Raw genomic sequence first — 22,936 nt, forward strand, 5'->3', positions numbered from 1 at the left:
ATCAAGACAAAAAATACAGGAAATATATGCTGGATAGGATGTGGAAAATTGGAACCCTTGTGCATTGTAAGGTGGGAATGTAAAAATGATGTGGCCACTATGGAAAATGGTATAGAGTTTCTAAAAAAAATTAAAAATAGAACTACCATATGAACCCACAATCCCAGTAGCAGATGAGGATCAAGGTAAGTATCTGGAACCCTGGGCTTCCAGGATGGATCACAGAGTGTGACCGAGAACTCACCTGGACTGGCCCAATGCTCTTATTCCGGCCTCCAGGCATGCCATCTTCTCTGATTGCTGAAAGGAAACATAAGCAAGAGTGAGAAGCATGCCCACAGAAGTCTAGGCATGAAAAGAGAACTTCTTTAGCCAAAAGCACAGGGTAGTAATTAGTGAAGCCAAGATTAAAACACAGGTCTTTCTGGCCTCAAAGCACATACTCTTATTCCAGGCTACCTCATAGCAGATACTTTTGGGGCCCCAAGGTGCTGGGTACACACTATACACCCTCTATACATTCAATATACCCTCAACCAACGTGACTGGCATTATTAATAGTCCCACAGTTACAAATATCCCATCAGGATGACACATCTGAAGACTTTGGTAAATTCAGGAGAGGAATAGAAAGAATATTTTCATTCTCAAATATTTTTTATTTCCAGTGTAAGTTTGAGTCTCATTTGTTGAATGAGAAGAATGCATTTTTTATTTACTTTAACAAAATTAACCAAAATATTGACTTTCATCATTTCTCCCTATGAAGGCAGTCAGTAGAGTTCCATTGCCATTGATTTTCCACTCAGGTGATTCAACAAAAGGGAAAGTTATTTAGCATTTTCTTTTTTTTTCAAAATATATTTTTATTAATTTCAGAGAGGAAGGGAGAGATAGAAACATCAATGATGAGAATCATCGATTGGCTGCCTCCTGCACACCCTCTACTGGAGACCAAGCCAGCCACCTGGGCACATGCCCTTGAGCAGAACTGAACCCCGTAGCCAAACCAGCTATGGCTATTTAGCATTTTCTAACTGTAAAAAAGCTAGATTTAAATATTTAAATATTTAATTTAAATATTCCCCATCCTTTAAATAGTACTAACCTCATTAAGAATTACAACTACTATAAGCCAGTCAATGAAGGAAAAATACCACATGATCTCACTCATTCATGGATAATAGAGACCATTATAAACTTTTGAACAATAATAGATACAGAGGCAGAGCTGCCTCAAACAGATTGTCAAACTGCAGCGGGAAGGCCGGGGAGGGTTGGGGGGCAGGAGGGAGGGGGGTAAGAGATCAACCTAAGGACTTGTATGCATGCATATAAGCATAACCAATGGACATAAGACACTGGGGGATAGGGGAAGCTAGGGGACTGTCAAGGGCGGGGGGGGGAAAAAGGACACATATGTAATACCCTTTGTAATACTTTAAGCAAAAATAAGTAAGTAAGTAAGTAAGTAAGTAAATAAATAAATAAATAAAAAAGAATTACAACTACTAATACTATTACTATCATCATGGAGCACTATTACGGGGGCACAGAGAAGAAACCACTAATTTGCAATTACAGAAAGCCTCTGGTGTCTGGAAAAGCTTCCTAAAAAAAGACAACTGCTAAACTGAATCTTAACAGATGATCAGGATTTATGCAGGCAGGGAAAAGGTCTCTAAGCTGAGTGAACAGCTCACAGAAAAGCTGCGAGCTGCAAGTAAGCATGGAGTGCTCTTTCTGGGAATTTCCAAGTGGTTCAATCTGGATGGATGAGGAGAGAGAGAGAAGGGTAGCAAGAGATGAGGCTGGAGAGGCCAACTGAGGCCAGATCACAGAGAGCCTTGAATGCCAGGCTCAGAGTATGCCCTTTAGCAGAGGAGCCTGAGGATGACAGAATGCAGGAAAAGGATGAGGTCAGGCTGACATTTTCGAAAAATCCGTGATGGCCACTGTGGAAGGTGGTTTGGAGGGAGTAAGGGGATAAACTAACGGCATCATATGAGGACAAGCTTTTTTTTTTAAAAAAAGTATTTCTTTATAGATTTCAGAGAGGAAGGGAGAGGGAGAGAGAGAAAAAACATAAATGATGAGAGAGAATCATTGATTGGCTGCCTCCAGCACGTCCCACACTGGGGATTGAGCCCACAACCCAGGCATGTGCCCTTGGCAGGAATCGAACCTGGGACCCTTCAGTTCGCAGGCCAACGCCCTATCCACTGAGTCAAACCAGCTAGGGCTGAGAACAAGCTTCGCTATAATATACCTACTTGAAAAAAAAAAATTACCATGAAGAATGTAGAAAGTCCTTGGGGCAGGTTTGGTTGCCTCAAAAGGTGAGGGCTCCAATCATAACAACACTCAGTACCTGTGGTAACTGAAAGGCTGCCCGGAAGTTCGTTTTCCTTAAAAGCAGACGTCATTCTTGGTATCCTTAGATTATCCTTCAGAATTAGACAAGTTTGGGTCTAATCCTGTTTCTGCCTTGTCTGTACATATAGATAAATTTCTTCACATCTCTGAATAAATAAAACTTCAGAATAAATAAAATTTACTGAAGAATAAAGAGGGGCTAATGAAGCTTTTTTTATGGGCTATTGTAAAGATTATATATAAAACAATACAGCTCAAGAACCAAGCATACAGCCTGGCTTATATAGTAGGTACTCAGGAACTAATCCTTCCCTCTCCCCAGTCTCTTTTCTCCAAACACAGGAGTTAAAAAACCAAGATTCCATTCTCAACTTTGCTGGAGCCTTAGTATCTTCATCTGTGAAATGGAGGCAACATAGTCTTTCCTGCTGTGTATTTGGAGGGGAAAACATACATAGCTACATACATAGCCTATGTTAGAATCATACCTGGTTGTCTGGGAGCCCTCTTTCAACACTCTAACCACTAAGCTACCTGGCAAGGCCTATCCAGGCTCACCTTACATTTTCCCTGCCTCAGTCCTAGAATCAATCAATTCTCCAAGGATTCCTTTTATTGATATTTAGAAACCAGGCCTGGGTGCTAGGTATGCTCATTGCTACTGCGGTATCACTGCTTTAGCCACTTTCAGTGGAGAGCTATATATATGCATACCAAGTCATGCATGTCCACACTTTCTATCTATATTTTTATCAATCCACCTATGCATGAGTCCATGTTGATCCCTCTGATTTCCATCTGGCACCAGAGGTTTCATACTATCCTTCCCCTTTCCTGATTTATCACTTCTTTTTCTGATGTTAGAAATCTGACTCATTATCTACAATATATTTATTTACTTGTCAGTTCAACCCTAGTTCCCAAATAAAGTAGTGAGAACTCTGAGAGAAACAAATTTACAAACTAGGGTGCTTTGTTTGTATGGGGTTCTTTTTGTCTTCCACCTTACAGTATAAAATCAATACCTGCTTTATCAAGGTCAGCTCCTTTCTTCCCATTCCCTTCAGTTAGATTTATTTGTCACAGTCTGCATTTCCTCCCATACCCAGGTTACTTTAAAAAATAAACAAACCGCCGAAACCAGTTTGGCTCAGTGGATAGAGCGTCGGCCTGCGGACTGAGGGGTCCCAGGTTCGATTCCGGTCGAGGGCATGTACCTGGGTTGCGGGCACATCCCCGGTGGGAGATGTGCAGGAGGCGGCTGATCAATGTTTCTCTTTCATCGATGTTTCTAGCTCTCTCTCTCCCTTCCTCTCTGTAAAAAATCAATAAAATATATTAAAAAAAAATAAACAAACCAACCAACAAACACGACATACAGTAAAATTTATGGTGTATAATTTTATAGGTTTTGAAAAATGCATAAAACTATGAGTTGAACATCACAGTTCCATGCAGGACAGTTCCCGATTCCTTAAATATTCCCCAAAATATTCCAATGGCAACTTTAATTCCACTTTCCCAGCACCAACCAGGAGGTGGCAGGGTTTCCCTCTTAGAGGAAGCCTTTACTAGGCAACTGAGCCTGCTTGCTCAGCATGCGAATGGGCCTGGCAGGCAGCTCCCATCCCTCCCATCCCTCCCATCCCTCCAGTCATCTGGCTACGGTTACAAAGGTTAAGAGGTTAAGCTCCTTCTTTCCTAAAACAGGTGAGTGTGGCTGGAAGCCTCACAATCTCACACGCCAACCGAAAAGCCAGATGATTCATCTTAGTCAAGAAGGCAACCCACAAATATGCTTTGATAAAATCTTCACAATGAAACAAACAAAACCCCACCAAAAATCAAACAAAAAAAAATTTTCACAGTGAGGGTAACAAAGGGAGATAAAAAAAAAAATTAGAGAACACCACCAAATCAGGTGAAGGTGGGCAGATGACCACAAACTCTCTTCAAGACATTTCTTGCTTGATATTGGTGGCTGGTGTGGACACGTCACAAGGTGATCTGATCATAAATTCCTAACTGGGAAGGTCATGGTGGGTAGTCACGTCCCAAGCATATTACTTCTTTAGTAAAAGATTTATCTTTGCCTTAAGCAAGCCCTGTCCATTGTTTCTATGCATCTAGGTTACCACACCTTTGAAATAAACTACCCTCAAGAGAGTACATAATCTTATCTACCCTGTAATCCAAGCCACATGACCACCCTGAAGACAGCTCATAATTTTAACTGCCTTGTAATCTTCCTTACATTCCCTTCTCAATCTCAAAATTTGTGAAAGAAAAGCAAACTGTTGTTCTCCAAAGCATTGATCTCTCCCAGTCTGATATACCTGCTTCCAGGTATATTCTCTTTCTGGCTCAAATAAATTTTTCTGAAAATTCTCTATAGATTTGGCCATTCTTAGGTTGACACCACCATTAAACTAATATCTGGGGTAAATCATTTTACCTTCCTAAGCTGCACCTGTAAATTGACGGTAATAGTTAATAAGAGGGTTGGTTGTGCGTATGAGATAATACATAGAAAGTGCAGAAGAGTTTCTGGTACACACAGTGCTCATAAATATTAGTATTATAAATAAATGATTTAAATTTATCTCAGTGACCTTCTATCTCTTTTAACTTTTTTCATAATGGCCAAATTTTCAAAAGGTTCTTCTTACCCCACACACAATAAAAAAAAAAAAGCAGTCTGGCTCTGGCCACTGTTGCTCAATGGTCAAAGCGCTGGCCTAAGCACCAAATGGGTGCAGGTTAGATTCCTTGCTGCTGGTTTGCTCCCTGTCCCATCTGGGCATGTGCGGGAGGCAACCAGTCGATGTGGTGCATATTGATGTTTCTCTCTTTTTTCTCTCTCTCCCTCCCTCCTCCCTTGTACTCTCTCTGAAAAGCAATGGAAAAAATATCCTCAGGTGAGGACTAACAACAAAAACCCACAAAAAACAATCTGGATGCCTGCACTCGTTAATGCTATAGATCAATTTGATCAGTTCACTAAATCAGACTAACCCCCACCCTGCATACTAATGAATCCCTAACACCTTGCTGGGTACTTTTTATACATTGTCACATTAATTCTCCACAGAACTCTGAAAGATTAAGTATTATCAGACCATATTACAGGTAAGATAACTGAGCATCAGAGATACAAAACAAACTAACCGCCCAAGGTCACAGAGCTAGTCTGTCACCGACCTCTGCCTCCAGAGCCTCCATTCCTTCCACTGAACTACTCCTCTCCACCATCCATGAAAACATCCTACAGTTGGGACACTGGCCCTCTTCTGTATCCAAGTTCTCTTTGGGCGACTTCTACCCACTAACAAAGTCTTACCACTTCTATGCCAACAACTCCATCTTGCAGGCAGGGCTTTTCACCTCAGTTCCAATTCTAGATGTCCAATTTCCTTGGTGGACATCTGTATGTGTCCTTCTCGGGTACCTCAAACCCAGCATTATCAAGGCCAACATTGTGCCCCACCTTGCTTTTTTAGCCTGACTTTTTTTCCTGGGAGGGTCAGTACTATTTTTAAAAAATATATATTTTTATTGATTTCAGAGAGGAAGGGAGAGGGAGAGATAGAAACATCAATGAGAGAAAATCATTGACCAGCTGCTTCCTGCACTCCCCCTACCAGGGATCGAGCCGGCAAACTGCACTGCACATGTGCCCTGACCAGGAATGGAACCATGACTTCCTGGTTTATAGGTCAACACTCAACTACTGAGTTACTCTGGCCAGGCGGAAGGGTCAGTACTATTAATCCAAATCTTCAACTTCAACTTTTGCTGCTGCCTAATAGCCAGTATGTCACCAGCTCCTACCAGATGAGCTTCTCCCACATCTCCGCCCCCGTTTCTCCCACATCTCCGCCCCCGCTCCCCCCTCAAGTCTTTCATACCTTTCTTTTCACTCTCTAAAAACTTTCAAGGTGACTTTTCTTCTTCCCCCACCCCAATCCATTCTTCAAAGCTGCCCTCTGGATACATCCTCTTACAATACCTGTTAATTTTGGTCATCTCCAGCTAATGACTCTTAGAAAGCTTCCCAACAAATCCCAAATTCTTCACCAACATGGTCACAGACTCCTGAGCATACCTAGCTTCTGAGTTTGCCGTGACTCTAACAAACAAAATGATATCACATTCAGAGGATCCACTACCTTTTTATCTTTCATCAAAAATCCCCGCTTCCTGTCATCACACACCCTGCGAGAAGAACTAGTGGAGCAATATGAACCCCAGTTCGCACTTGATTGCTAACTGGGGTCTTGCTACATGAATCCTGTGCATTCATTCTCACAGAATCCTTAACGTCTCACAAGTCTTTATCCCCACGTAGTCTGGGAGGTCCCTGTAGGCAGGAACGGTGTCAGATTCATTTTTGGGTTATGAGTACACAGTACAGGGCCTGGCATATAGTGCAGGCTTGGAAATGAATAACTCCAAGGCTTAAAGCTGACACTAAAGGTAAAGTGATGGATGAAGGGTGGATAGTAGAGCCACAAGCACCACTCACCCTTCCGGTTCATCCCCATCTGGAGGCATTTGAGTAGGCGGCAGTACTGGCACCTGTTCCTCTGCTTCCGAGACATGACACAGTTCTTGTCACGGCTGCACCGATATACCCGCTTGTTGCAAATGCTCCGCTTGAAAAACCCTTTGCAGCCCTCACAGGAGATGATTCCATAGTGCAAGCCTGTGGCGCGGTCCCCACAAATGAGACAGGTTCGTTGTTCAGCCCGATCATCTGGAACAGAAACTGAACATATTCAAGTTAGAATACAGTGGGAATAATGGCTTTAAGCCTGCTGTTCTAAAACAAAGAATGCTGCTCTGGATAGATCAAGAACATTACCGTCTCCAGGATAACTGACAGACGGGCACCTTTAGAACCCTTGTCCTAGGAACAGATCCCTGCATCTACCTGCAGATACCACAAATACAGCCTATCAGAAAAAAGAACTCGTGCTCCTCTCCCTAGTTTTCATCATCACTTGGACCAATATCCAAGTCAGAACATGGAGATAGATATCCTTAACTCCTCCCTCTCTCAGCTTTTTCAGCCACAGCTCATCACGTTTACCCTTTGCTACAGTCTTCTAAATCTTAGGAACAAGCTTTAGAATTTTTTAAAAATCAGAAATTATGCTAGTGCAGGAACTAGCATATTAAATTTCATTCCTTCTAATTTTAACACTCCTGCTGAGATAAGGGTAGATGCAGAACTTGGTTAGAGTCTCTATGATGTTTTTTTCAGAGGTTGGAGTCTCTATGACGTTTTTTCAGAGGCAAAAAACATCAAATCCAAAGAAATAATGAAAACGATAAGGCAGTTGATATGGTTGGCCTAGAAGATTAATAACAACCTGAACCAGGTCCAGAGCCCTAGCAACATCTTTCCAGAGCATCCCTGACATACAGCTGCTCAAAGTAATGGAAGTTCCATCTCTACATTATTTAGCAGGAATAATAAGTAAATGAGAACAAAAATATTTATAAACAAATCTGGTCACCAATCTGACCAGAATTTTACAATTCTTAAGTTCTTGTTTTATAAAAGTGGAAGGACTCCTTAGTTATAACTAACCAAGGTTACATTGCAGGTTAAGTCTCAAAGAGATTATTAATAGCAACTTCTGAGACCATGATTGCTACAGAGAAAATGCTCATTTCATTTTATTGAATGAATAGACAAGGTATATATATAAAAGCCTAATATGCAAGGTGTCCCCTTGGGAGTTTAACTGACCAGAAGTTCGCTTGCTTGCTTTGATGTGTGCTAACCACTAGGGGGCAGCATGGAATGAAGGAAGGTCCCGGCCAGCAGCTGGCAGCCGGGGAAGGGAGGCCCCAGCCGGCAGCCGCTAGGGACCCTACCAGTGCACACATTTCGTGCACTGAGCCTCTAGTAAATGAATAAAATGGTATGTGCAGGGCTTTCCAAATTACACGTCATAACCCAGCATATCATGACTAGTATTTTTGGAAAAAATAGAAAATATCAAAGTAAATCACATGTAGTAAGGATAAAATATTGGGAAAACTTTCTTTCAATTAAGGCATGTACATTTGTCAGTATATACATCTGTAGAAAGCTGGATCACTTCCTAGTTTTGTAATCATGGACACATGACTCAATTCTCTAAGTCTCACTATCAACTGTAAAACAGATAATATTAGCACTCACCTCAGGAAGTTACTAGGGAGTAAATGATATAGACATACAATGGTAAATAATTAACATATACCTAGAGCTTATTATGTGACAAGCTTTGTTCTATATGTGTTACATATAATAATTCACTCACAACTCTATAAGTGAATATTACTATTATCTCTATTTTGCAGATGGAAAACCTGAGCTACACATAGGTTAAGAATTATGGCCAAGATCCCATAGCTAGTAGGCAGCAGAGCCAGAAAAAGCAGACAGTTCTGCACCAAAATCTGAGATCTTTCACACTGCTTAATATAATGCCTCAGTTATAGTAAATACACAAGTTTTCTGTAAGATTAGAACCTGATAAAAATTTGCGACATTGCTATAGACAGAGCAATTCAGACAATGGAATACTACACAGCAGTAAATATATTTGAACCACTGCAACAACAAAGATGACTCGTACAATGTTGGGTAAAAGAAGTCAGAAAAAAAATACTATAGGGTTCCATTTACATTAAATGAATCAAAACAAGCACAGAGGGAAAAGAAACAGTGAGGCAAGTGCTGGGGTGAAGAGGAGCTTTTGGATCCTGGCAATGTTCTACTTCTTGACTTGGGTGGTGCTAGCTTTATAATAAACCATTAAGCAGTACACTTGTGTTTTATGTACTTTTCTCTAAGTGTCGTATTTCACAATAAAAAGGTTAAAAAGAAAAGCTAGCAGGGCACTTCAGGAAAGGGAATGACATCATCCATGGCAAAAGGAAGGAAAACGAATATAAGGAGTGTTTGAGGGAACTGCACAGGATATTATCTATTACAGTTAAGTAGTGAGATATTATGGAAGAACTAGAGGCCCATGCACTGGTGGGGTCCCTCGGTCTGGCCTGTGGGGATCGGGCCAAAACTAGCTCTCCAATATCCCCCGAGGGGCCCTGGGTTGTGAAAGGGCACAGACTAGGCCAAGGGACCCCACCGGTGCACAGATCTCTGCACCAGGCCTCTAGTATGCATACAAGATCTTTGGTTAATCTCTTCCTGCCCTCCCTCGGCCCCTCTGAGATTCATCAGTCTGTTCCATGTTTCCATGCTTGTGCGTTGAGCGTCTGACCCCTGGTGGTCAGTGGGCGTCATATCTACCAGTCGAATGGTCACTTGGGCTTTTATATCCATAGACTAGTGACCCAGAGCACAAAATTGCAAGAGACCCAGGATCCAGAGTCCTGCAGCTCAGCAGGACCCAGAAACCCGCCTGCCACGCCAGTGGGACCCAGAAACCCACACGCACCTCTGGTCAAGTCCTCCAGAGTCAAGTCCCTGCCCACCCACGTGCCTCGTCATGCACGCAGCCCCGGCCAACTGCGCGTGCCTGCTGCGCACACAGCTTCCTGGTGATTGGTCATTACGGTGTGATGACCACAGGCTTTTTATATATAGGATGGTCAGAGATAAGTCTAGAAAAGTAATTTGGAATAGACTGCAATAGAATTTACCCTACTCATAAAAAGCTACTGAGATTTTTAAATAGAGATATGTCTAGAAAAAAGTAAGATTAGGAATATTAATTTCACAAAGATGTGCAGATGGATGGCATGGGCCATCTAGGTTCCAGAGGGGGATGGAGAGGAGGAGGAGATAGGAAGTGTCAAAAATAAACTGGAGATTCTAAACCAAGGTGGCTATGAAAAATGTGGTATCACTAATAAAAAAGTTGAAAAGCAATACCTCAGTGAGGGAAAAAAATCAACGACTTTAGTTTAAGAGAGGATGATGGGTGAGTCAAGCAGAAATATCCCACAGGCAGTTATTTAGGGGGCAATGGTTAAGGCTAGAGTGAAGGATTTGGGAGTCATCACCACATGGAATAGCTGAAACAATGGCAAATACCCCAAGAAGGAAGATGTGTGGAGAAGCAGCAGCAGGATGAAACCGGAAACAAAGAGAAGGGGAGGGAATAGGTTAAAGAAGGAAAGTGAGATGACATGATCAAAGAAGAAATCCTATATAATAAAAGGGTAATATGCAAATTGACCCTAACAGCAGAAAGACTGGGAATGACTGGTCACTATGACACACACTGACCACCAGGGGGCAGACGCTCAATGCAGGAGCTGCCCCCTGGTGGTCAGTGTGCTCCCACAGGGGGAGCTCTGCTCAGCCACAAGCCAGGCTGACGGCTGCCAGCACAGCAGCGCTAAGAATGTCCAAATGCAGCTTAGGCCTGCTCCTCACTGGCAAGTGGACATCCCCCAAGGGCTCCCGGGCTGCCAGAGGGATGTCTGACTGCCAGCTTAGGCCCGATCCCCCCGGGGAGCGGGCCTAAGCCAGCAGGTAGACATCTTGCGAGGGGTCCCAGACTGCAAGAGGGCACAGGCCAGGCTGAGGGACCCCCCGAGTGCACAAATTTTTGTGCACTGGGCCTCTAGTAGGTAAAATAAAAAACCATGACTATAAGATAAGGGACAAAAGTAGTTTACAAAAAAAAAAAAAGAGCAGTGTCAAATGCAATGTAGGTCAAAAGTGTGAGCAATAAGAAAGGCTCAAAGATCACTACTGAGAGCCTTTTAGGCACTGGTGAAACAGGTGAGTGGTAAAGAAATAAAATTCATATTTTGAGTAGCATTGTCCCATTCGATTGATAAACATTTTGTAGGAAGCAACAGATTTAAGCATATGTTTTATTTTGTTTTTAACTAGGAGAGATTCATGTGCATTTTAAAAAGATAAACATAAGAACAATGGCTTTTAAGGAGAATTATCTGTAATTCAGATATACTTTCAAAATAACAACTTACTTGAAAAGTAAAAGAAGTTCAAAAACAAAAAGTTAAAAAATTTAACATTTTAGTTTTTCTTATGTATTTTATTTTTATTAAGAAACAGATAGGATGTTTCATCTTGAAGGGTGTTGCTGGTTTCTGTTCTGTAAGAGATGCATTTAATACCAGTCGTTGCAAGTGACACTCATCATGGTCTCCACTACTCAAATTGATAATCACTGGGCCTGGTTGCAAAGAAAAATGCAGAAAGGATATTCAAGTAGAATCTGCAGACGTCTCGTGATTATTTCTGGTATTATATTTCTCATTGTTCATAAACTGATGGCCATTTATGACAGATACTGGGAGTCACAAGAAATCGTCACGATCCAACTAGAATTATCGAGGCGTCTCATTAACAAGGATCAAATTGATGCCTCATACTAAAAGGAGAAACGGACAGACGCCAACTCAGGATGATCTTAAATTAAACATGGATGCCTCTGGGCTTTGGGGCCTTTTTAAAGTCTCTTGAGCATTTTTAAATAGAAGTAAATTTGGACAAGAAAGGAAAGAAAAAAAGAAAAGAAAGTAAAAAGGAAGAAAGAAAGAAAGGAGGGAGGGAGGGAGGAAAGGAGAGGGAGAGGAGAGGGAGAGGAGAGGGGAGGGGAGGGGAAGGGAGGGGTGGGGAGGGGAGAGGAGAGGAGAGGGGAGGGGAGGAGAGGGGAGGGGAGGGGAGAGGGGAGGGGAGGGGAGGGGAGGGGAGGGGAGGGGAGGAAAAAAAAGAAAAGAAAAAGATAAAATTACTTGCCCAGGTTCAGAAAAGTAAAGTGATTCACCCAAGGATACATAGTAAATCAGCCAGTGATGGGGCTGGTGCAACCTTAACTACTTTTCCAAAGACAAACTTCCCATAATACCAAACTACCTTTTATGGGGGTGGAGGGTAGGAAGAGGATGGTATGCATCAAAATTGAGCCTTAGTGCTGCAGCTTTTTTTTTTTAAGCCAAAGAAACAACATGAGTCACAACAAAATCTGCGAAAATAAAGAACTAGAGGTATTCTTACCATCCTGTGAGTGAACACTAGTACCTTCATATTAGTGACCAGTTCTACTTTAATTTGGTTAAATACAGATCAAGCTTTGTAACCAAAACACTTCTTACTCTCATACCTGGACTCAGCCCTGCTGTTAACAAAAATACCTCCCCCACCCCCAAGAAGAGCATTGTACCCATTCCAAGGGCTTAGGTTACACAAATTACATTTGGAAACTGATTTTTATCAAAACCTGCTTTTCAGACTGTGATGAAGGCCAGACTTAGGAAGAAGAGAGCACAGCTGCTCACTTGACCAAAATTATACTGACATTTAAGGCAATCTGGAACTTGCCTAGCTAACGGGTATTTAAACAAAGGGGATCTGTTTCAACTGGATTACTGGTTCCAACTCCTTGATCAGCTGCACAGTCTAATGACTGACTCCACTCAGTTTCACAGGTTGCCACCACCTGAAGTGACGGAAAAGGCCTCAGGAAGTGTGGCAGAATTGAAATTAGAAATAGGTACCCTCTAAATTTTATTTGCAAACATAGAATTTAACAGAAATAATTAAATCATAGGATGTCTGCTCTAATCATAAACTTCTCGTCCACTACACATATCACTATAAAAATCCATTTCCAGGGGCCACACATGAATGAGTTCCTCAGGAGACATTTCTAAAAAATGACATCAGAACAACAAAATGACAACAAATACATACGTATCAACAATTGAATCTAAAAATCAAATGAATAAAAAATCTGATGAACAGAATAAACTGGTGAATGGAATAGAATCAGGGGCATGGAAATGGAACAGACTGACGATTCTCCCAGGTAAAGGGGTTTGGGGGGCGTGCGGGAAGAGATTAGACAAAGATCATACATGCATGTATGCATTACCTATGAACACAGACAATAGGGTGGTGAGGGCCTGGGGCGGGGTGGGAGCCGGGTAGAGGGAAGCTATGGGGGGGAAAAGAGCGACATCTGTAATATTCTTAATAATAAAGATTAATTTAAAAAACATTTTTAATGACTTCAGCTGAATGTAAACATGTGAGCAAATCACAAGACCAGTGTGAACCAAATGATTGGGAGTTATCTTTACAGATCACTGAATAAAAGATGAAAAAGGACAAAAGAATATATTCCTGGCATTAACTGCTTAGGCTTGCAAACGATGATGAAATGATTCACAAATTACAACTGGCTGAAGCCACAGGAAATGAATCTGGGGAAAGTGCTACCCCACCACTCAACAGGTAGGGCCAGAAAATAAAAATTCTGACCACAACCCCTAGTTCCTCCCGCCTCATAAGGAGGAATTTCTGAATTAAGAATTAAGTTTCTATTTGTGATAAAAAAAAAAGTTTTCATATTCATGCATTTAGGTTTTCCAGTTGGAGGAAAGAACCTGCAAATCTGTGGTTTGTCCTATTTGAATTAATATTGGGAAGAGGAAAAAGAGAGTTGGTTGTCTGAGAGTTTTCTTTGAAAAAAAAAATAGATATTTAGTTATTAATAGATATCTTGGACCCACATGCTATAATTCTAAACAAGTAAGTATTTTTGAAGCTGGAAGTATAGACACTGATTCACTAATATTTACTGCTTCTTGCTTCAATCACCTCTTGACATTTATTCACTGATAACTATCTGAGGGTTCCTCTAGCCCTTCGTGTACCTCACAATACTGGTGAGGATTCAGTGAGGCTTTTGATCTCAGGCTGGTCATTTTTCTGCATACCAGAAAGTAAAACAGTAACTACAGTGATTTTTATTTTTTATTTTATTTATTTTTTAATTTTTTAAATTTATTTTTTTATTTTATTTATTTTTTACAGAGAGGAAGGGAGAGGGATAGAGAGTTAGCAACATTGAAGAGAGAGAAACATCGATCAGCTGCCTCTTGCACACTCCCTACTGGGGATGTGCCTGCAACCAAGGTACATGCCCTTGACCGGAATCGAACCTGGGACCCTTGAGTCCGGAGGCTGACGCTCTATCCATTGAGCCAAACCGGTTAGGGCAGTGATTTTTATTAATACCAAATTTTCTTTGCTTTTTTAGTTGTATTTTAATATTTATACTTTTGCCCCAGTTTTGAGACTTAATTGATATATAGCAATGTATAAGTTTAAGGTGTATAGCATAATGACTTCACTTAATATATTGTGAAATGATTGCAAGGATAATGATTAAAAGGATAAGCTATGAAGTCAAACTGAGTTCAAATATCTGCTTTTCCATTTATTAAATGCATGGCCATGCTATCTGTTCCCTCTTTGTAAAACCTGGATAACAACAGTACTTATATCACAAGGCTGCTGTGAGACTTGAGTTAATAATATATGTGCTGAGAACAGAGTTAATGTGAAGTTCCTAGCGCATGGTAAATGCTCAATAACTCTGAGATAGTAATATTACGATTATCATATCATAACCATTTGTCTCAAGAAATCCATCAGTAAAATGAGGACAGTAATTCCCACTGGAAAGTTCCTGAGGACTAAATAGAAATGTATGGATGTGCCCCATATATCCCAAAGTTCAGGGTGCCTATGAAGAAGGGTGGTAATTCACCGGAGTGAGCTTGTAACTCTTGCATGCCTGGTACCTCCTGGGTTTTGCCTACCAGTCAGGTACAGAAAAGTGCCTTCTTATAGCAACTTAACGTATTTGACTCTCCTCAGCAGCCTCTTTGCTTCCCTTCACATCTACCTATGGTTTTGGAGATTACTCCTCAGTTAAAGAAACCACAACTTATTTATCGACCTTTTACAGTAAATTATCCTTGATGGTTTTTTGTTGTTGTTTATTTTTACTATAATTATAAAGTCAAAAGCAAAAGCAACCCCAGCTTTGCATCCCCATTAGCCACTATTTTAGCTCTATGACAATCTCTCTGAGCTTCAGTTTCCTCATCTATAAAGATAAAAACACACTCATTTTACAGGATTGTAAAATGAATGAAGAGATTAAAATATGCAAAAGACTTGTAGTGTACTAGAAATGTAGATCAACAAATGTAGTTGTCTTTTATTTTATTGTATTGGTTTTCCCAAGGAGTTTATTTGGACAGACCAGGGGACAGGGAGGCCCTGCATCTCAAAGGTTTTTGGGCCTCTTGGTGGTGAAGTGTGGTTGTGCTGGTGATCAGGTGAGGCAGTGGGAACTTGGTCTTGGAATCGTGAAACTGCCAGTCTGCCGAGATCTCCTTCATGATATGGATTGAGTGGGTGCAGGCACGGTGCCCGGCCCCCACGTCTCAGTAGTACTACGTGACCACACCTGTGGTGGTCAGGCTGATACTCCCGGTGCATGTTGTGGGTGCCACTGTAAGAGTTGTAGCACAGCCAGATGCCAAGTTCTTCACCCAAAGGGGGTATTTTTCAAAGATCTACCCACAGTAGATAATTTCCCCTGCAGATTTCTTCATCTTCTTCAACTGAGATGTAGTATCAGAAACAGGACTTGGAGATGACATGGTCAGTTAGGTGCGAAGATGTGTATGTGGTAGAGGATTGGTGTGCGGCACTTGGGGGTGGGCAGGCAGCACCCTACTACTTGTACTCTGGCAGCGTGCCCAAAACCTTCATAGCATTCTCTCTACATTCACTGCCACCAACAGAAGGTGTAGTTGTATTTTCTTATGATTAGTTATTATTTCTTTACCAAGGGATCATAGCTTTTTTAAGAAATACCTTCCATGACTTTGAGTTTAATTTATAGGCCTCTATCAGAAAGGTGAAAATACACAGATTGCAATTATACCAAACAATTAAACTAGAGTTGCCAAAATATCCTTTAGGAAATACGTATATGCAAAATTGTCTTCGGGTTTATTCCAAAGAGACTCCCAGGGACTTCCATTAGTGTAGTTTCCAACTGTCAAAATCTTGTGCTTCCATCACCAGACACTCAATTAGAAGTTGATCTGGCTACTGAAGGTTTCAATGATAAGGACATTACTGACTTTGAAGGTTGATATTTTTTTAATGTATCTAAGTCAAGTGTGATTTCTTTGATTATTCGGTTTGGGATTATGAAGTCATTAAATTTCAGAAACAGAGGAGCCTTAAGAGATATATTAGTTCTGCATCCTCACTTTACAGATGAAGAAACTGAAGTATAGAGAATTAAAGTAACTCCCACATGCTTGCATAAGTAACCTCTACATTACAACTGTCTCTGCATTTCATTTGGCCTTTATATCTATAATACTCAATGGCTGCTACTCTGGATCACATGGATTTGCAAACAGAACTATTCTAGTAAATTGATGACTCTGCAGAAATTAAGAATACTGTGGATTCATCATGAGTGTTAAGATGTTCAAAGCAACTTTCTGAAATTTTAATATCAATACGTAATATAGATGGGCCTTCAGAATCCCTATAGAGCTATCACACTGAAATCCTTAAAAATACAATCATGCACCGTTTAAAGACAGGGATATACTTCTAAGAAATGTGTCATTAGTGATTTCATCATATGAACATCATAGAGTGCACTTACACACACCTAGATGGTATAGTGTACCACACACCTACGCCATGTGGTACAGCCGATTGCTCCTAGGTACAAAGCCTGTACCACATGTTAGTATACAAATGAGATTTGGTAAACACGAGATGTATGAGGCTGCTGCCACAATAACATGGCATATTGTTATACAGAAAACTTTTTTGTAAATAAACCTTTTTTTTACAAGAGTACACTCTAAAATAACAATAAAGAGTATATTATAATAAATATATAAACCAGTAACATTATTCTATGTGATTGTATGTGTACTTTTTTTAAAAGAATATATTTTATTGATTTTTTACAGAGAGGAAGGGAGAGAGATAGAGAGTTAGAAACATCGATGAGAGAGAAACATCGATCAGCTGCCTCCTGCACATCTCCTACTGGGGATGTGCCCACAACCCAGGTACATGCCCTTGACTGGAATCGAACCTGGGACCTTTCAGTTCGCAAGCTGACGCTCTATCCACTGAGCCAAACCGGTTTCGGCTGTATGTGTACTTTTATATGAGTGGCAGCACAGTGGGTTTTTTTTACATCAGTGTCACCACAACATGTAATGCCTTGCACCATGACATTTTAATGTCTATGACATTACTACATAAGAATTTCCAACTCCATCATAATCTTATGGGAACACCATCCATCATATCTGCAGTCTGTCATTGACCAAAATGTTACTATTAGGCACATGACTGTATATGTAAATTCTATTGGACTAGCACATAAAATCTTATAAAATAAGAATGTTTGCTGGATGAATGAAAGAAATGGGACAAGCATCTTAATTTTCTCCTTTTTAAAACACTTTCCTCCCTTGACTTCCAGAATACCACTCTCTTGGTTTCCCTGCTTCCTCTCAAACCACTAGTTTCTCAGTCTCCTTTATTAAGCATTCTTTGGAACTCCCGAATGCTGGCATATCCCCAGGGGTTAGTCCCTGGAGCACTTTCCTACACATATTCTCTCTTTAGATGACTTTGGCTTTCCACTTATATTGTGATAATTCGACAGAGTGTATGTTTACAAAAACCTCCCTTAAGTTCCAGACTTCTATATCCAAATTGTCTATTTAATATTCCATTTGGCTTTCTAACAGGCCATCTCAAACTTACCAAAGTAACACATCATTTTATATTCTACTCCTATTTCCTATATCAACATGTTTCTTGGATAACCTGCCCCCCTCTTACTAACTGAAACCAATATCCATTAGATGTTCAAGCCTATAATCCAGGAATCATTCATTAATCCCTTTACTATATTCTGTCATCCAAACCATCAGCAAACCCTATCAATTCTCCCTTCTTCCATTTAGCTAGATTTCAGATGGTTCTGAATGATGGTTGTTCTGTATTTCAGTTGTAGTTCTATGTGGTTGAGGGAGGTTGCCGAGTCCCACATTTACCTATGCTCATTTTGCCCAGTATATCCTAGCTTAATTCTTTGACCTCGTCTAATTCTTCCCTTCCTTCGCTCACTATGCCAGACGCTGGAAAGAATCCTTTCTCACTGTCAAAGAGCAATTCATAACTAAGTAGAGGATTACAGAGGGCTCAATCATAATACATCAATTCAGATGTTTAACATTTCTAGTCATATACAGCATTGTAGAATTGTGGGAAAACACCCTGTGTCATAAAGAAGAAGGCTGAGAATTGTAAAAGATCTGAGAATTACCTAGAAATATAAGAAAAACATTTTAATAACTATAGATTATATCCCTTTTCTATTTTCAGTCCTTTAACTTTCGTAAAGAAAACTCATCCAAAAAAGGATCTATATCCAGAACACTCAAAAAATTCCCAAAATTCAGTAATTAAAAAACACACAAACCAACTAAAAAGTTTTTAAAACTTGGACACTTCACCAAAGAGGTTATGTGGCTGGCAAAGAAGTATATGAAAAGACATTTAACATCATTAGCCATTAGAGAAATGAGATACCACTACACATTTGAATGGCTAAAATTTTAAAATGATAATATCAAGGGATGTTGAAGATTCAGAGCATTGCAAGGAAGAATATAAAATGGACAGATTCTTATAAAGATATACTTACCATATGACCCATCAAGTTCATCCCAGGTATTTAACATAAAAAATGAAAACTTAGGTTCACACACATATTTGTACATGAACATTTATGGCAGGTCTATTCATATTCACCCCCCCCCCCCAAATTGAAAATAAACAAAATGTCCTTCAGAGCTGAATGGATCAGCAAACATACAAGGGAATACTACTCATCAATTTTTTTTAAAAAACAACTAATTGTTGATATATGTAACAATTTGGATGAATCTCAAAGGCACTATAGTGAGTGAAAAAAGCCAGCTTCGAAAGGTTATATACGATTCTCACAGCCAATTGGCCTGGAGGTCAAATCCCCCCCAGTGTTACCTACAACAATCAAGGCTTAACTACAACAAGACTGCACACAACGACCACTAGGGGGTGCACCAAGAAAGCATAAAAAATGCAGAGACAAAGAAACAGGACACAAATGACAGAAATGGAGGAAAGCAAACTGCAGGATATAGAGTTCAAAACCACACTTTTAAGGTCTTTCAAGAACTGTCTAGAAGCCGCCGATAAATTTAGTAAGACCCTCGAAAAGACTGGTGAGACCGCCGACAAATGTACTGAGATCCTCAAGAAATCTAATGAGACCCTCGATGCTGTGATAAAGGACCAACTAGAAATTAAGCATACACTGACTGAAATAAAGAATATTATACAGACTCCCAACAGCAGACCAGAGGAGCGCAAGAATCAAGGCAAAGATTTGAAATGCGAAGAAGCAAAAAACACCCAACCAGAAAAGCAAAATGAAAAAAGAATCCGAAAATACGAAGATAGTGTAAGGAGCCTCTGGGACAGCTTCAAGCGTACCAACATCAGAATTATAGGGGTGCCAGAAGATGAGAGAGAGCAAGATACTGAAAACCTATTTGAAGAAATAACGACAGAAAACTTCCCCTACTTAGTGAAAGAAATAGACTTACAAGTCCAGGAAGTGCAGAGAACCCCAAACAAAAGGAACCCAAAGAGGACCACACCAAGACACATCATAATTAAAATGCCAAGAGCAAAAGACAAAGAGAGAATCTTAAAAGCAGCAAGAGAAAGAAACTCAGTTACCTACAAGGGAATACCCATACGACTGTCAGCTGATTTCTCAACAGAAACTTTGCAGGCCAGAAGGGTATGGCAAGAAATATTCAAAGTGATAAATACCAAGAACCTACAACCAAGATTACTTTATCCAGCAAAACTATCATTCAGAATTGAAGGTCAGATAAACAGCTTCACAGATAAGGAAAAGCTAAAGGAGTTTATCACCATCAAACCAGTATATGAAATGCTGAAAGGTATCCTTTAAGAAGAGGAAGAAGCTGGTGGTGGGTGGGTGGATGGGAAGAGATCAACCAAAGAACTTGTATAGCTATAAGCAAAATCCATAGACACAGACAATAGTGTGGCGAAGGCCTGGGGGGATGGGCAAGAGGGGTCAATGGGGAAAACAAGGGGATATATGTAATACTTTCAACAATAAAGATTCTTTTTTTAAAAAAAAAGAAGAGGAAGAAGAAGAAAAAGGTAAAGATACAAATTATGAACAACAAATACGCATCTATCAACAAGTGAATCTAAAAATCAAGTGAATAAATAATCTGATGAACAGAATGAACTGGTGATTATAATAGAATCAGGGACATAGAAAGGCAATGAACTGACTATTCTTGGCGGGGAAAGGGGTGTGGGGGATGCGGGAAGAGACTGGACAAAAATCGTGCACCTATGGATGAGGACAGTGGGTGGGGAGTGGGGGCGGAGGGTGGGGTGGGAACTGAGAGGAGGGGAGTTATGTGGGGAAAAAAGAGGAACAAATGTAATAATCTGAACAATAAAGAGTTAATTTAAAAAACAACACAAAAAAAACACAACAACAACAACAACAAAAGGTTATATATTATATGATTCTATATAATATGGACAAGAAGATAAAATTATAGTAGCAGAGATCAGATCAGCAGTTGCTAGGGGGTTAGGAGTAAAGTGAGGGTATAACCACAAAGGGTTAATGAAAATGTTCTATATCTTTGCTTTAGTGATGGTTACACAAATCTATATTCATAGAACTGCACCCTAAATTTTACTATATGAAAGCACCTTATCCAACAACATTATTGTAAAGCTTTGGGCACTAGGTCATCAATTATTTCACCAAGATCTAGGTAAAATTCCAGTGATTATCTCGGTAAAACATGTACAACTTGTCCTAGAAAACCAAAAGAACCTTTTAGTCTAAACTAGTGAAAAAGTCTGGGTAAGTCACTGAGACTCTATCTCTTTTCTTTTTTTTTTTTTTTTAAATATATTTTATTGATTTTTTACAGAGAGGAAGGGAGAGAGATAGAGAGTTAGAAACATCGATGAGAGAGAAACATCGATCAGCTGCCTCCTGCACATCTCCCACTGGGGATGTGCCCGCAACCCAGATACATGCCCTTGACCGGAACCGAACCTGGGACCTTTCAGTCCGCAAGCCGACGCTCCATCCACTGAGCCAAACCGGTCTCGGCGCTATCTCTTGTCTTTTTTTTTCTTTTTCTTTTTTTGTTAATCCTCACCCAAGGATATTTTTCCATTGATTTTTAGAGAGCGAAAAGGAGGGGGAGAGACAGAGAGAGAGAAACACATCATTGGCTGCCTTCCACATGCGCCCCAACCTGGGCTGCGGATAGAGCCTGCAACTCAGGTACGTGCCCTTGACTGGAATCGAACCCGTGACCCTTCAGTCCACGGGCCAACGCTCTAGCCACTAACCCAAACTGACTAGGGCAACACTCTATTTCTTCATTCATTAAAAGAAATACACCCAGGACAGAGTGTATAACTTACAACTGTTTAATAGAGGCCTCTCCTCTGGCAATTTGTAACAAGGTTAAGAAAGGCTACTACATGCTTTCCCTAAATCCAGCAATGATGTCCAGGCCTCCAGCTCTGAGGTGGACCTCTGTTCCTTTGAGCAAAGTACACTAACCTCTTGAACATATTTGCAAAGGGAGGACTAACAGGAATGTGAAGAGGGCTCTCTTCTACATCCATTCACAGACCAAAGCTCTCTAGGGGTTCCCTTGCATCTAGAATCAATCAATCTTTGTTTTCTGAGCTTGGTAACTCATCCCATACCCTGCCAGGTTGTTTTCTATGGTCATGCCTTTGTTTATGCTGGTCCTTCTGCCTGGGACACCCATTCCCACTTTACTAGCCTGACAAACAACAACAATCTCTCACGATGCCTTCCTGGTTAAAGCCTAACCTGACAGCCCAAATAGAAATGAGCACTTCTACCTCTGCACAAACTGTATTCTCCAGGACTGCTAACACTGTGCCTCCAACATGCTGCACCTTTTCTTTATCTCCCTCTACTCAACTGTATGCACCACAGTCTGTATCCCTAATGTATACCAAGCACAGAGCAACCACTAGTGACTGTCAGTTGAATGAATAGTGTAGCTTCTCTACTGGCAAATCAAATCACACAATTTATAAGAACTCTAGACAACAAACCAGTGGGCCAGCCCAGAAACCTTGTGCCAATGCTCAAAGCTTAGTACTCAGCTCCTTTGGTCCCTGCCCAGTTTTAAGGTGCTGGTAAAAGAGAGATCGATTAGCATGCTTTAAGTGAAACCATATGTTTCAGGAGAGTGGAAAAGGTAGCTGCCACAACGCCTTACAGAAAGGTCACTTTCTCCAGAATTCTGATCAGAATGTGCTCAGAACACAGACATGTTCATTAATGGAGACTCACATCCTACTGGCCATTAAGTGCTTTTTTAACTACTTCCATGTGTAAAACAATGTTCAGAATAAGTACTGGAGTCTCTCTGCATTCATCACTAAGACCACAAATTATGAAACTTAAACAGTGCATATGAGCATTACATTCTCATGGTTTTACTAATGTAGCTATCAGAACCCAAGGGTTTTGCTTCCCTGAGGCACTGGATCAATACTTTCATAAAACTAGCTCTTCTTACCCCC

General features: G+C 40.6%; 1 protein-coding gene across 4 annotated transcripts in view; it reads right to left on the reverse strand.

The window, feature by feature from the left end:
* The window catches only part of NR6A1 (nuclear receptor subfamily 6 group A member 1), a gene marked incomplete at its 3' end in the record, with an annotated part of 172,622 nt that overhangs the window by 22,290 nt on the left and 127,396 nt on the right, over positions 1 to 22,936 (reverse strand). For 2 of the 4 annotated variants that reach the window (XM_081103288.1, XM_081103286.1), the window contains exons 3-4: positions 6,902 to 7,132; positions 245 to 300 (exon numbers count right to left, since the gene is read on the reverse strand). In XM_081103288.1, the coding sequence (XP_080959414.1) occupies positions 245 to 300; positions 6,902 to 7,132 (287 nt within the window). Of the gene's footprint in view, positions 1 to 244; positions 301 to 6,901; positions 7,145 to 22,936 lie in introns of all 4 variants that reach the window. The other 2 variants (XM_081103287.1, XM_081103285.1) reach the window with 1 other exon arrangement.

The sequence above is a fragment of the Myotis nattereri genome (genome assembly GCF_964212035.1).
Source record: "Myotis nattereri genome assembly, chromosome: 12".
NCBI classification, from domain to species: Eukaryota; Metazoa; Chordata; class Mammalia; order Chiroptera; family Vespertilionidae; genus Myotis; species Myotis nattereri.